The sequence below is a fragment of the Rhinolophus hipposideros genome (assembly GCF_964194185.1).
Source record: "Rhinolophus hipposideros genome assembly, chromosome: 10".
NCBI lineage: Eukaryota > Metazoa > Chordata > Mammalia > Chiroptera > Rhinolophidae > Rhinolophus > Rhinolophus hipposideros.
In genome coordinates this window covers 28271926-28288088 of record NC_138056.1, presented here as the reverse complement: position 1 = coordinate 28288088, position 16163 = coordinate 28271926, and the positions used below count along the sequence as shown (strand labels likewise).

At 36.0% G+C, this 16163-nt stretch overlaps 1 protein-coding gene across 3 annotated transcripts in view; it reads right to left on the bottom strand.

Annotated features, from left to right (window-relative positions):
* Window positions 1-1487: 1487 nt before the first annotated feature.
* CCDC34 (coiled-coil domain containing 34) overlaps window positions 1488-16163 on the bottom strand; it is a 33903-nt gene continuing 19227 nt past the window's right edge. Inside the window, exons 4-8 of one of the 3 annotated variants that reach the window (XM_081064067.1) lie at window positions 15071-15229; window positions 14384-14525; window positions 12550-12707; window positions 11611-11654; window positions 1488-2043 (exon numbers count right to left, since the gene is read on the bottom strand). In XM_081064067.1, the coding sequence (XP_080920193.1) occupies window positions 11637-11654; window positions 12550-12707; window positions 14384-14525; window positions 15071-15229 (477 nt within the window). In that variant the 3' untranslated portion in view covers window positions 1488-2043; window positions 11611-11636. Of the gene's footprint in view, window positions 2044-11610; window positions 11655-12179; window positions 12708-14383; window positions 14526-15070; window positions 15230-16163 lie in introns of those variants that run through there. The other 2 variants (XM_081064066.1, XM_081064068.1) reach the window with 2 other exon arrangements.

The following is a 16163-nucleotide window of genomic DNA, read 5'->3' as shown; positions in this document are numbered from 1 at the left end:
GGAAGTATTACTATCTATCACAAACATTCCACTTTCTCTAGATATTGATAACATAGTTACTATTATCAATGCTTATTATTTGTCCGGGGTTATGCTAGGTATTTTGAAACCCAGTTCTACTATTAACTAGCAAGTTAGCTTCTCTAATGTTTTCCTGAGAATAAAAATGATAAAAGTGCCTACATAATGGAGTTGTAAAAATTAAATGAATATAAAATGCTTAGAATACATAGCAAACACTCAATAAATGTTCAGTATTATTTACTATTTACACAAAACCATCTTAGAGCAGATATTACAATCCCATTTTACAGTTGAGGATGTTGAGATTCAGAGGCTAAGAAATGTGCTCAAAATTACTCAGCTAGTAAGCATCACAGCTGGAATTTGAGACCCTTTCTGCACATCTCTGAATTCCATGCTCCCATTATACTACATTATCTTCTTGATCTGATACCTTTTCATTCTTACCTTAGGCATATGGTCTTAACCCTTCTATGCCTCAGTTTCCTCATCTGTAAAATGAGGATAATAGTGCCTATTTCCCAGGGGTTGTGAGGGTAAGCACTCAATAAATATTATTATTCTGATGTGTTCCTAGTGTCGACATTCCTTTCTAAATGTTTGGGCTACTGTGAGACATTTTATGCCAGTTAAGAAAAAAACAAAAACAAAAAACAAAAACAGTGACTGGCTACACAGTAAAGTGATGACCAATTTTAACATCATCTTTCGCCCAGTGACATGATCATTATACCAAATGTCTTTTTAATCTGCTTAACATTTTATTTCTAAATTTCTCTTTGAACCTCTCTTGGAAGAACCCTAACATCTTTATGTAAGAATAACAGACTCAAGCCACCTGAAATAACAAAAGTGGGGATTTTTAAAGGGGATCTGTTTGTTCTGGAATACCATGAAAGAAGTCAGTTAATTCAGCAGATTACTAGCTTCAAAGCAGTTCAACTTGACCAACTTGGAAGCCAAAACAGTCCTCATGGTCAGCATACAAATGTGAATTTAACAACTGCCCTGACAAGTGCATTACCAAAGTTATATGCAAGAGAAAATACAGTGGGGGGACAGGGAAAGAATGAAAGTTTCATCTTGATGGGAGTCTAGTTTATGATTGCTAACTTGTTATTTCAACGGCCATAGTTAATACTTTATGTTTTCCAGTGTGCCCTAAGTTGTTACTCCCAGTTGGACTTCTTTTCCTGAAACGTGACTTAAGTCTTCCTTCCCTTAAATAGCTAAGTATTTCAAATGACATTCTATAATTCAGAGGACTAAACAGGGCATTCTTCAAAAATAAGCATGTCAAAACTAAAACTTGTAAAAACAAAAATTAAACTATTATAAGGAATAAAGCATCAAATTTTTCATCAAAGGATTGCTTATCATCTGTGGTATCGTCAGCTCTTGATTATACACATTAGTGGAAAGGACCAGTGACCCAGATAATCCAAAAATCACTTTTGATTTTTCGAATGTGCTTTTATTTATATTTGATCCTGGGTGTATCTGGAGTTCTTGGGATTGGAAATGGAAACAAAATAATGAATTCACACTGTGTCACTCAAAGAACCAGGAAAATAGTCCAGATTCTCGACCTTGAACTTGTCCCCCTAGCTCTGCTTTCAGTTCTACCAGGAGTTAAGACTTCATTTGCCAGATTTCCAACCCAGGTAGACCTTCCCTTTTTCAGCCTGTAATGTTTGTGGCTTTATATCTTCCATTAAGTGAGGGAGAAAATTGAGTTTGGGAGTGGAAAAGTCTCCCTTTCTACTTCCAATAGGGCTACACAATGTATCAAATAAGGAAAAAAACCAAAACCCAAATATTGGATAATCTGAAACAGGTTACTGCATGCGCTCTGTATCCTTATTTTCCTTTCCACACAAGCTGACTCTAGTGAGGGTTAAATGCGATGGTGTGACAAAGCACTCAGCTTAGGCTTTGGTCCATATAAACGACAGCTCCATTTTATTAGCTTGAGGTTGAAGGAAGCTCTTCTGCCAAATCACATGATGAATTATCAATCTATAGAAAAGAATTAAATATAACCACATAAGTAAAAGATGTAAGCATCTTCGCAGAATAAAGAACACCATTGTTTCACTACCAAAACAGGGCCTGCATAAAATGATATGTTTAAGAAGTGCAAAACGCTGTCAACTGTCATTGAAATATTTTAAAAATATTATTTTTTTTTTAAGTGCAAAATGTCAAAAGGTCAACAGGGAGGAAAACATTGTAACACAGATGAAAAACACAGCCAGAAAACTCCTGATTTTTCTAACAAAAAGCCCTTGCTCAATTGCTTGCACTTATTCCTTTAAACAGACTTGTTTCATTTCAATTACTTGCTACCAGCAGCGATGTACTGTGTCACTCTTGTTTGGTGATCGTTTCATTATACTGTTGGATTACTTATTAATGGTTTATTTAACTCCTAAGACACAGATAAAGTCTGCATTATCTGAATGCAATACTTGAAAAGCCTCCGTTCAACACATTCCAGAACTTCTTCACAATAGCAATAAATGATTCAGAATTTTAAAAATATCAGTAAACACTGTAACTTGGAGTGTGTCATGTAATACTTGTTTTTCAATTGTATTTTCAGGTTTTGGAAGAGAGTAGCATTTCATTATAAAATTGTGTCTTAGGAGTAACTTAAGTGTTAGTTATATACAGTGGTGTGTTTCAGTGATTTTATTCTGTTTCACCTCAGTAATTCTCAGGTTAGTTGGGATTTGTTACATTTTTAGGATTTTCATTCCATGCTCTTAAAATTATACAACATCAGTAACGTTTATTTGTAGACTCATGTCAAAAAACTAACTTTTGAAATATCAAATTGAAATTAACATTTATCGAAATACAATTTCAATGTTTATTGTCCCCATATACCAACTTAAGCTAAACTTCCAATCTACCTGAATTATTCCAAATGAAGTTAACAACTTCTTCTCAATCCCAGTGGTACTAAAAATTTAGCATACATAAGAATCTGGGAGAGCTTTTGAAAATGCAGATTCCTGGTCTCAACCAGGAATCAGACTGCATTAGTGTATAAATTCAGGAATCTCCATTTTTCACTAACACCAAAAATGTAGTTTGCAACACACATTTTTAGAATCACCAATTTATAGTACTATATTGATTAGATTTGCAAAGGAATTTAGTTGACATAAATAATAAGTATTACACTAAAAAATGAATTCAAATGCTTTTAAATGTGCTCAACTAAATAATCTTGAGAAGTTAGGTAGACTTCAAGGTTTTTTTTTTTTTTGGTTTGGTGAGTCACTAATTCAAATATTTATTGCACACCTCTTACATATGCTCTGCACTGAAGGATATAAAAAATAAACAAAACTAGATATTGTTCAGCAGGGCTTTATAATCTAGTTAGGGAGGCAAGATACTATCATAAAGAAGTTAGGTCATTTACTGAGAGTAAATAATTAAATGGCAAATAAGGGGAAATCAGACAGGGTGCTGATAAGGACTGAAGTGAAAAAGAGTTCTCCACAGGTGTGCAGTGGCAGGAAGATGGAGGTGAAACAGGCCATGAGGCCAGGTTACAGAAGTCAGAGGGGTGACTACATTTGAGCGATTATATTTGTGGACTGCCAGAAACACACACACCTCAGCAACACATATCTTGCCTCCAAGTCCAGAAATGAAACCCAAATGCATACAAGTATATAAAGTCACTTCTTACTGTAAAAATTTTAGATCTTCTCAAACCGTCCGATGTTTTAATGTGAACAATCGAAGAAAATAAAAACCTGCATCCATAATGAATATTTATCAGAGAAAGACAAAATTGAGGGAGAAAAGACCCAGAAATCTAGTATAGAGGCAAACTTTTAGAAAAATGATGAACATTTTTCATTAATTATTTCAAGCTTTATGCTGGAAGAAAGTGCAAGAATTCAGGGGATTCCCAACCCTATTACATGGATTAGAAAGTGTAAATACAAAAGCTAACAGGCAGAATTAGAAGGCAAGCGAATAAGTGAGGCCGGGGTGGGAGGCCATGTAAGAACTGTGGCTGAAACAACGGTAACGTCCAGACAAAAACACCAAAAATATTAGTCATTCAAACAAAATCTTGTATACAAAAGCACTATATTCATAACAGTCAAACGGTAAAAACAACCAAATGTCCACAACCCACGAATGGATAAACAAAACGTGGCATATCCATAAAACAGAACGTTATTCAGCCATAAAAAGAAATACTGATAAATGCTAGGACCTTGACGAACCCTGAAAACAGCATGCTAAGTGAAAGAAGCCAGACACAGAAGGTCACATATTGTGGGATTCCATTTATAAGAGCTATTCAGTATCAGTAATCCAAAGAGACAGAGAGAAGACTGGGGGTTGCCAGGGGCTGGGGTAATAAAAAGTTTGGGAACTAGACAGAGGTGATGGTCGCGCAAGATTGTGAAAATACCATATGCTACTGAATGGCTCACTTTGAAAGTACATTTCACCTCAAGTTTTAAAAATCTAGATATGGGCCGGCCCGTGGGCCAGTGGGCTCTCAACCACAAGGTTGCCAGTTCAATTCCTTGAGTCCCGCAAGGGATGGTGGGTTCCACCCCCCCGCAACTAAGATTGAACACGGCACCTTGAGCTGAGCTGCCGCCGAGCTCCCGGATGGCTCAGTTGGTTGAAGCGCGTCCTCTCAACCACAAGGTTGCCGGTTTCGACTCCTGCAACGGCAACTGGACCTGGAGCTGAGCTGCGCCCTCCACAACTAAGATTGAAAGGACAGCAACTTGGAGCTGAATGGCACCCTCCACAACTAAGATTGAAAGGTTTTCTGACTTGGAAAAAAGTCCTTTAAGTACACACTGTTCCCCAATAAAATCCTGTTCCCCTTCCCCAATAAAATCTTTAAAAATAAAATCTAGATACAATAACAACAAAGGATCTCTGGCAAACTGGAAAGGACACACCTTGTAAGAGGATTGACTACCCCGTCCTTGTCAAGTCCTGCCATGTCAGACTGTATACTCAGCACTGTTAGGTCTCTTACCATGTGAGAGAGAATGGAAACGGTCTTTGCGTAAATACTCACTATTTTAAATACCGGCAACCAATTTTAAAAAGTTTAAAATTGTGCTGGGCAATGAAAACACACCCCAGAGCTAAATACAGCCCATGGACCACCAATTTGTAAATTCTGGCAGAGCTCATTCTAATTTAAATCAGAATATTTTAATACTCTATAAACTATATTGTTTCTTAAGTTCAAATTCTTAAAGATGGTTTAATTTTTTTAAAAAATTGTTTTACCTGTATGTACGTAAATATATGGATATATTTTTTCACAGAAGACACTATGACATAAAAAATAGGTGTTTTTCCCCCAATGGCAGTTCCCCACTGTGAAATTACAGTTCTCTTTTATATATTTAATCTGAAATTATACATTTTTCTCTATGATGATTTTTCTGCTGGGAATATTGCAAACAGCAGTTCTTCTCTGTTCAGTACAAGCATTATGTTGAACGAAATGTAGCTATCCAGGCACATTCATAACCGAAGTTGCCTTAGCCTTGATTATCATTCAATTCGACTTTAGTTCCACTTTAATTCTACAAATAAAGTGGAGTAAAGCCCTTACTTTAAATAAATTCCAAGCATTTATAACTATGTGTAAATGCTTTCCTACCAAATGACAAATTATGTTAAAATAGAAGAATAACAAAATATTCAATATTTATAAGAATAAACAAAGCAAAGCCTCTGAATTTGTAAGTATGAATTTCAGGGGCAGCATATTTTTTAACTTTTTTTAAAAAATAATTTTGATTTATAAAAGAGCTGGAGAGATGGTACTTGGAGTTTCTATATATCCTTCACCTATCTTTCCCTTAGATATAACCGTGATATATTTATAGAACCATTTGTAAACATTTATATAACCCTGGTACATTGATCCAAACCAAGAAATTGACATGGGTAAAATACTGTTAACCAAGCTATTGACTTTGTTCGAATTTCTAGCCCAGGATCCGATCCAGGGTACCACACTGCACGTAGTTATCTCTGAGGCTTACAGAAATGGAGACTTGTCTCATTCCCACAGCGTAGGGAGTAGAGCACATATTCAAACTCAGGTGCGTCTCCACTGCTCCCCAGAGCTTCCTGGCAGACCTGGGTATAGCCCCACGAAAGACTCCTGATGTCTGTAGTTTTTATGTCACACTCTAAGAGGGAAATGATGTCACCCTCACCGTCCTTACTGGGGACAAGCAGTGACCTAAATCCACATTCTAAAACAACAAAAGTGAACTGCTCAGAATAGAAACTTGGAGCAGAAAGGAGCCTTTGAGAGCATCTAGTTGAACGTCTTCAGTGGACAGCTAAAGACATTGGTGAGAATGTCCTCTACTTTATTGAGACAGACACCTTTTAAGATTGACCTTTTAGATTTACCTCTGGGGCATTTTGCACCTCAGCCTACACCAAGAAAGGAAAGCCCCTGGCTGAGGGAGTGGGAGCTGCAGACAGCTAAGCCATAGATGGTTAGTTGTTTTTGGAAAACTTATTCAAACTAAGAAAACATTCCACTCGCGAGTCACCGGTGCTCCTGCCACCAAAGAGAAACAAAGAACGCTTCCATCTCTCTCTGGCCCTCAGGTGGTTCCCAAGCCGGTGAAGCTACTGGGAAGGAAGAAGCCTCCTCCTTTTTTCCAAGTTCCTGTGCAAGTTCTATCAGCTGAGAGAGTACAAACCAAGAAAGGGAAAGGGAGGGGCTCGTGGATTCTGGGAAAGGGCAGAGTTCCTTCCTGAAACCTGCACGTAAGATGCAGCCTTCTCCCTACTGACAGATAATTGAATATTTTCCTTTCTCAAGTGTCCTACCCCCTTCCAATTCTAAGAGGAAATTCAAGATACCACTGCCCTTTCTGAAAAATGTTCTCTTGCAGGCAAATTGCCATTATCAACAGTAGTAGGTAAATATTAACTGTAAAGTAACTTTGTGCGCTTTATTTTTTCTCAAGCCAACCCATGAATTTAATTTAGATCACTAATGGGCATGGTAAACACTTGAGTATTATTGGAATATAGAAAAATTAATTTTTATTTTGTCATAAAGTGAAATTTGTTAGTGTAACATAAACTACTCTCTCTATATTCCGTTATTCACCTGGGCCCTGCCTATCGTAATAGGCACGTCTGTGAAAGGCCAACCTTTGAGTTGCTAATTAGATCACTAGCAGTTTATTAAATAAATAGCCCCATCTGTATTACTTCAGACCCTACATCCCCAAACGGTCTATTTTTAGCATCATACTTCAAGGTTTACTTTCCCATGGAATTCTAAAGATTTTCTTTAGAAATCACTAAGATTTTAGAAATTTCCCTTGTAACGCTGCAGTAGTGTGTCATGTACACAAGCTGTCGGAAAGTGCATTTGATGTTCAAAAGCTGTCTGATCACCAATCCTTGGTCTTAGAAAGAAACGTTATGTGTGGAATCACCATTGTTCTAAGCCCATTCACTCCTCTTCAGCCTCCAAAATGACCAAATGTTGTTTTGTTTATCTAGGGGACTCAAAACTAGTCTTGGCTTAATAACTTCCTCCTGGAAGCTTTTCCTGACCCCAACAAAGGTTAGTTTCCTCCTGACAGGACCTCAGAGCTTGTGCTTCAGGGTAAGTATTGGTTTAACTGTGGTCTTCACTAGAATGTAAACTCTGTGGGGTTCAGTATTAGGTCAGTTTTGTTAGCCACTATACTCCCAAAATCTAACAGTGCTAGAAATTCAGTAAACACTAATGGAATCATCAAAGAGAAGGCTTCGTTCCTTGCAACTGAACCCTTACACAGCATTCGCTACTATAGAAAACACTACATTCTCTTTCTTAAAACCTCCGTCTCATAGTGGGAGCTCTCCTCTTACCCTCTTCCCACCTTGCTCACTGCTCTTCCAACTGCTTCTCTCCCTCTGCCTTATCTTTAAAGTTATTTACCTGCACTCATCTTTTCCCTTCCAGGACACAGGAGGCACTTGAATAAGTATGTGCTGAATGAATCAAAGAATGTCATGCTTCAAACTCCCCTTGGGAAATGCTATCCACATCCATAGCTTCCATACTTACGTTGAACTGAATATCTAAATATCTGTCCCTAACCTAAACTTCTCACCTGAGCAACAAACCTGTACCTCTGTGAACACCCTTACGTCAATATGTTCACAACTAAACCTAGGATTCCTAATTAAACACAGCCAATCACACACAATTATCTCCTTTCGCTCTCCGATCTCTGCTAAATGATGGCGAAGGAATTGAAGGGGGAAAAAAAGGTACAAATCCACAAAGGCAAAGGCTCCTCCCATTTTTTCTTCACTCTGACTGTAAGTTCATACCAGCTTTTCTTATCATGTAAGAGTATATAGGAGGGAAACAGAATATGGTTGTTAAGCTTGGATTGTGACATCTTGAGCTCTAATTCCTCTTCTGTTACTCACTAGGTATAATGGAGGCATAACTTCTGTCTCAGTTTTCTCAACTGTAAAATGGGGATAATAAAAGTAACTATCTCATAGGATTGTTGTGAGGATTAAGCACTAGCGCATATAAAAGCACAGAATACTGTCGGGCATATAGAAAGGATTCAATACCTGTTTGCTATTGCAGTTAACAGTGACCTCCCTTCATTGTACCAAATCCAGTACTGAACGCTCTTTCCTGCTCTTCTTTCTCAAACAGCACTGGACAGAGTTCTCTACTCCCACTTCTATTACTTCTACTTGTGGTTTCTGTGACATCATACCCTACCGGCTTTCCGTCTATTCCACTGGCAGCTCCTTCTCAGGATCCATGCTGGCTGCTCAGTTTCTAAATACTGGAGTACTCAGCTCTCCCTTTTTACTATCTAAACTCTTACTAGGCAACCTGTTCCAGTCCCATGCTTTTACCACCTACGTTCTGATGTTGCTTAAATGTAGAGCTCCAATCCTGGCTCCCCTGGGGATCAGGCACAGATGCCTAACTGCCACTGCCATTGAAATATTAGGATGGCACCGCAAACATAACGGACCTCGGACAGAATTTGTAAGGACTCCCCTCTCCCCATCTCCACCCATACACCTACTCCTATCACATCTTCCAGTTTCTGTTATAGTTATCATTCCCCCAGTTGATCAGACCTAAAAACTAGAAGTCATATCTCATTTTTCCTCCTTCCCTAATTTGACATCCAAATGTTAGCAGTCTTGTTTGCTCTACCTGCAAAATATATACCAAATCCACCTCTACTTTATACCATGTCACCACTGCCATATTAATCCAAACTATCATGATTTCTTTCCTGGAGACTGCAAAATCCTCCCAATGAGTCTCCCTGCTTTGATTCTGTCTCCAACCAGCCAATTTCCTCACAGCAGCTGGAGGAGCTCAAACTATAAACCAGATCATATCAATTCTCTGCTTAACACCTTCCAGAGGCTTCCAATACAATTAGAATAAAATCTGAACTACTGAACTCAGGATTATATATGATCTGGCCTTGCCTAACTTCCCAACCTTAACTCCTACTGTTTTCCCCATCAGTATCTCCACTCCAGGCAAGCTGGCATTTTTCAAACACACCAAATTCATTTACGCCTTACAGCCTTTGTTCCCTCTGACCAGGGTATCTCTTTCAACAGATTTTAGCAAGGTTAGCTCAGCGTATGTTACCACCTCAGAGAAGCCCATCCATCTTAAGTAGTGGGCCCTTCTCCTCCGCCCAGTCACTGTTTAACCCAATGCCCTGTTTCATTTTCTTTAGAGTACCTACAGCAAAATAAATTATTTGCTTACATGGTAATATCTGTTTCCTATCAATGCCATAGAAGATTCCAGGAGGGCAGCAAGGACCTTCTCTTATTCACAGCATCTAGAATACTAACTAGCACATAGTAGGTATTCAATAAACACGTATTGAACCAATTTGAAGAAAATGAAAACAATAAATATGTATTGAAGTAATTTGAAGAAAATGAAAATAATGTACTTTTTACTTTTAGCATAGGGGTAAATGAAAGTTTACCCTGAGCACTGAGAAGTTAACTTATTTTTGGTATATCATCATTCAATATTGGTATACTAACCAAAGTCAGTTATTATGTAAATCAGTCATCACTAAAGAAAAAGAATATTGATACATCTTCTCAGAATTATCATCATATAAAAAGAAACAAATTTGCATTTTTAGGCACTTTCACTTATCATATTATATCCCCATGATACGTTTCTAAATTTGATAAGGTACTGAAGGCTAAAAACAATGAGGCAACTTCCAAATAAGGATCCAAAAAGCCAGGACTCAAACACAGACTCCGGTCTACAGCATTTGTGTTCTTTCTATCAGATTATGAATTTGTTGACATTATGGGTTACCTAGATATTTTAGAGCAGTTCTATTCAAAGTAATAGTAGAAGTCAAAGAGATATTTTAAAAACCACAATAGAAATTTCAAAGGTTGTAACGTAGTTTGTAATGCCTAAAATATCAACTATACTGATTTTATGAAAAATTGATTCAGGTCAAAAACACTAACGTACCTGGTAATCAGGTATGTTGACTGGGTTGAAGAAAACTGAGATTTTAATGTGTTTGGTAGTCAAAATCTTTTAAAAATGTTTCATTGGTAGAGCAAAACGACCTCACAAGCCCACACACAGGATCAAGTCCAAATTCTAGAGCATACAGAGCCTCTTTACTCAGACCCCTGCTTCTCTCCCAGCTAGTTTTCACCACACGTCCGTGAGTGTGGTCAACCTCATATCCATCTAGAAAATTCCTGCTTAACTTTTGCCAGCTCAAATGTCACTTCCTCTTTGGAGCCTTTCTTAATCCCTTCACAAACTGAACTATCTCTTATCTATGTTTCCAGATGAACTCTGAACATAATTTTAAGCATAGCTTTTACAGCATTTATTCTGTTACATGTTTTCCTGGCTGGGCTATAAATGCATGGTGATTAAAGAAATATACAATTTAAATTCCTAAAAAAATATGTAAAACATCTGTCACAGTAAATGTTCAATTACCACTGGTCAATCTAATTAATTACTGATTGAATGCAAAGTCTTATTAGGATTACGGTTATAGCTAAAAGTTGCCTAAATGACTTAATCTACTGTGGGAAATGGAAAGTTTCTTGGATATAGCTGTATCTAAAATCCCCAGGAATTTAGGCCTATGTACACTATATCTTTTGCACACAAGTTTATTGCTACACTGGTAAATTCTACATTCTCTCTATATAGTAGGTCAATGTACTCAAGTATAACGATCATCTGTAAGGTTCACTATATTTAAGAGGTTCTGAGAAAAATGGTCAGACCTCTAAATCTCACCAATATGTTGGCCCAACAAACGCTACCGACTCCTCCCAAACTGTTCTCTGCTTAGAATTTTCCTAGCTTTCTGACGACATGAATACCCTTCAAAGATTCTATTTCTGTTTCCTTGTGCTGATCAATACCACTGCAGGTTAATCAGAAGAAACTTGGCAGGTAGGACTCAAAGAGCAGAAAGATGAAACATATCCTAAATAGAAATCACTTTGAAATGAACTTACTGACTTTATATTGCCACAACAAATTTTCATTTCTTGATGATCCCCTAAAAAAAGATACAGATTTTAAAAATTTAATAAAAAGTAATGAGTGCTATTTTAATAGTAACCCTTTGAAATACTATCCTTAACATTTATTTAATATCTATAATCTCACCTTCAGTAAAATATCACTGAACATTAAAATATAATGCATTGATAATCCAATTTTGAAATTAACAACCTAATTATAATTAACATCTAAGTATTTGTACCAAGTACAGCAAAATACTATAGTGCCTCAAGATTACTAAATAACAATCTAAGATCCACAGTACAAAATGACGTTTTGAAATTTTCCTTTAAAACCCTCATTTCCTTGCTATAAAACATGCCTTCAGTTAGTTCTTTAGAAGTATTTACACAGGAAAAAATATACCAAAAGCCATCAAACAAGACTGTTTTTGATTACTCTAGGATTTTAACCTATTTAGATTCTTCTAAGTTATCTTCACCATGTAGCTTAGGAATGCTTGGTTGAACAATTTAATCTTATTATGTTCAAAAACATAAACAGAAATAACAAGAGTATTAAAGAACACAAGAAAAATTGTTGGTTTTATTGGTATCACAGTGGTTTTAACACAAACTAAATACAACATACTTGTTAGATATTCACTTATCCTGCAAAATATGCCAAGATCAACCTTGAAGCCTTTATAAAACAGAAAATGTAAAAAATATCTTCCTTAATTAACTCCAACGACTCTGTATGTAAATGCAAATGTTTGAATTTGTCAATCTCAACAGCAAATGTTGAACTACTTGACTAAGCAGTAAAAAACAATTTCTGATTGCAAAATTCAATAGCTACAGGTAAAAGCACGCAGTGTCCCATGCCTACTATCTCTGTATTCTGCACCGAGTTCCAAGGCAAAGATTGCTTCTGGCTTTATGAATTACCAGAGATGACGAGGACCTGTGAGGCTGACTTATCACAGGCCTTTTAGTCTTCTTTCCTGTTAGAGCCTTAGCTTCCTTGGCAGGAGGCATATGAATTGGTTTCCAGGGAATTGGATTATAAAAGGCTGGTTCTGGATAAGAATTTCCACTGTAAAAACCTAAAATTGTTTAAAAAAAAAAAATCAGAACAAAACAAAATAAGAAAAAAAGTCTTGAGATCAAAGAAACTGGTTATGTTTAAATTCCTAGAAAAATGTTAAAAAAATCTAAACGGCAAAAATATCATTGATGAACTAATTTGACTCATTTAAAATGAACCCTCACATATTTTCAAACAAGTAACACTTTTCAAATACAGTAATATTGTAGCTAAAATTAATATATAAATGATAATTCTAGTAGTCCCAAAAATATTAAGGTTAAAATCTATATAAAAAATCATATAAAAATTTTACTAAGAAATTAAGTTTAGAATCCTTAACTTGAATAAAATCTTCATTTTCTTAACTAAATCTGGGAAACCACTTGAAAACTAGTTTCCCCTAGTCAGACACTGAAATTTACAGAAAAAAAAAAAATTCACATTGCATAAGTAGCTAAAGTGAATCAAGATTCTTCCTTAGAATCACTGAAATTCTGTATTACTATCACTCAAATTTCTAAGATTCCGTATCACTGTAGTTATGATTACTAATTGTGGAGTGTGCTAGTATAATGTATGTGAAGTGTTTAGTGAGTTGTGATTCCCAATATCTAATAATTCTGAAGGAGGAACATTTTATAAATCATATTCAAATCCTCCAGTCACTGTACACACATAAATTTCTTTATTTCATAATTTGTAAAAATGTTATGGGCATAAAGAATAGAGGCTTAAGAGCAGTAGAGCATTTGCAGACAAATATGATGCTTATTAGAATAAAACTCATTAAAAATGCAAAAATATTAATAGAATAACTCATTTTTTAGCAATGATCTTCTAGTCAATAAGTATACTCCCACCTAAAGCTTTAACTTTACTACCCAATTGTTTGGCTAACACCACTGCTTATTACTCTTTTTTCAAATAAAACAGAAAAAAACTGAAGCAGGCCACGTTCAGTAGCTGTAACAGACAACCTCCGTGACATGTAGGAGAGACCTAAATCCTGACAGCAGGAATATGTCATTCAGACACTGGCAACCCACTTTGACTGCACGGATATGTCAACACACACTTCACCAAGACGGTCAAAACAAAGTCTGGAATATGTTCTATTGTGTGAACAAAACAGAATGGGAGTATTTTTAATAATAAATCACTTAAATAACTGAAGGCAGCTGTCAGCAAGGTATGAGCTTCCAACATGAAGTACAAAGAAAAACATGCACTACCATTTATAACGAGACCAAGCCCAAAGGCGGACCGGTTTTGTGTCTGGCTCACGTGCCATCTAGTATTCCACCCTGCAAAAACAACGTGTCGAAGACATTGGAAGCTCTGCCTCAGAGAGGGTTAGAAGAAGATGAAGAAAAATAACCCCTTAAATATGTCCTGTTCAAGACTTTAAAATTCAAGAAATGAAAGAAAATTGAACTTGTTTCTTAGTGTGAGAAATCACTACTTTGCAGTTTTGCAACTATTGCCTTTGAAATATATCTGATTTATAGAGAATGACAATAAATTGGATGTATCTCCACAGGAACATCATGTTATAATATAATCTTTCAGAAAATAGTAATTTGAAAGAAAAATTATTTTTACACATTTCTATTTCTGTCAAAAGGAAACATAATGTATAATATTTACTCCGGCAAGCCATATTTATGTAAGCCACATAACATAAAAACCAACCTGTAAGTTTTCCATTGGCATAACCATAGCTCTTTGCAGCTGGACGAGGTTTATTTTTTGCATTTTCCAACCATTCCTTAAACTTTTTTTCTGCTATTTCCTTTTTTTCCTGTAATTCAGCTTGCCGTTGTTTTTCTTTTTCCTTAAAATGACAAAACCAAAGATTCTCCAGAGATGTTCTGTAACTAAAAATTCTATTCAAATTCTACCGACTCTTTTCCCCAGTAGCTTCTCACCTCAATGGCTTACTGATGATAAATACTAAATCATATTTCTATAATTTGAGTGCAAAACTTAACCTGATCAGAGATGTGATATGAAAGTGACTGCCTCTAAACAAGGCATCAAATCCTCAAAGAAGAAAAATCAAATTTGCCGTTTTAAAACAGAATAATAATTTACAATAATGTAATGAAAGTACATCAAAAAATACTTAAAAGCATTAACAATAAAAAATATAAACCCAACTGGAAAAATATCAACAGGCTTATTAACATTTCTCAACCTAAGAAAACCAAATGCATATTCATCTCTGAAGCTTACACAGTATAATAAGCAGGGATAGCTTCATGTATTTATTTTATGCTAAGACAGCACCAATTTTCTTTAGAAACATTTTATACAATACATTTGGCACATGTGAACACCAAAGCCATGTCTTCTAAGGGCTCACTTTAATGAAAATACCTTTTCTTTCTTCTTCTTCTCACATTCTTCAGCATTTTTTTTCTTTAACCATTCTTCATATTTTCCTTTTGCTTTTTCTTGCAAATGTTCTTTTGCCAGTTCCTTTGCTGCTTTTTCCTCCATTTCTTTATTAATTTTTTGTTCCCTCTCTTTTCTTTGCTTAAATAAGAATAAAGAATTGGAATTGGAATATCTGTAATTATCCTCATAGGAGAAAGGAGTCTTATATAAAGTAATTTTCTAAACATCAACTATTTCTTAAAGCAGATGATAACACAGTGGTTGATACAATGTGGCTTATGACAATATGTAACATACCTGCAATGACCTGGTTAGTTTCAGTCTCCCAGCTCTAAGATTCCCAATGACATTACCAAAGATCTTGTTCAGGAAAGTATACTCAGAGCCTCAGATAGTGCTGAATAAACAGCTAGTGCTCAATAAAGATTTGTTGAGTAAATTAGTGAACAGAAATTACAATCTGTTACATTGTCCTGAATCATCCTGTTTTTTCATGGATGTTTACCTCTAAAATAGAAGCCACGTGTGTACATATTTCCTGGACTGTTTGCCAATTTGCATACTGGGATAAATCTTCACTATCAGTGAAGTTTTTGGAGTTACATAGGACAAATAACATTTTGGCCCATTAAATACTGCTCTAAGGACACATACAGACAAATCTTTGGCTATGTAATTCTTGTAAGTCTTACATAGACACGAGGTTGGCAAACTATGGCCAGCAGGCCAAATATGGTCTATTCGCCACCTGTATTTTTCAATAGTTGCACTGATATGTGGCCACAACAATTTATTTACAGATTTATTGTCCAGGGCTGCTTTTGCACCACAACAGCAAAGTTGAATAGTTGCAGCAGAGGTTGTATGGCCTGTGATACTAAAATATTTATCTGGCTCTTTGTAGAAAAAATTTGATATGGACGATATAACTCAAATGGTTTATCCTTCCTCATTCAAAAGATACTTTACCAACACAGCTAAATTCTAAATAACCAATGACATGGCTAGCTCTCTTTATCAAAGGTTTGGAAAATAATCTACAAGGCATAAAGTGCATGCAATACAAATGCCA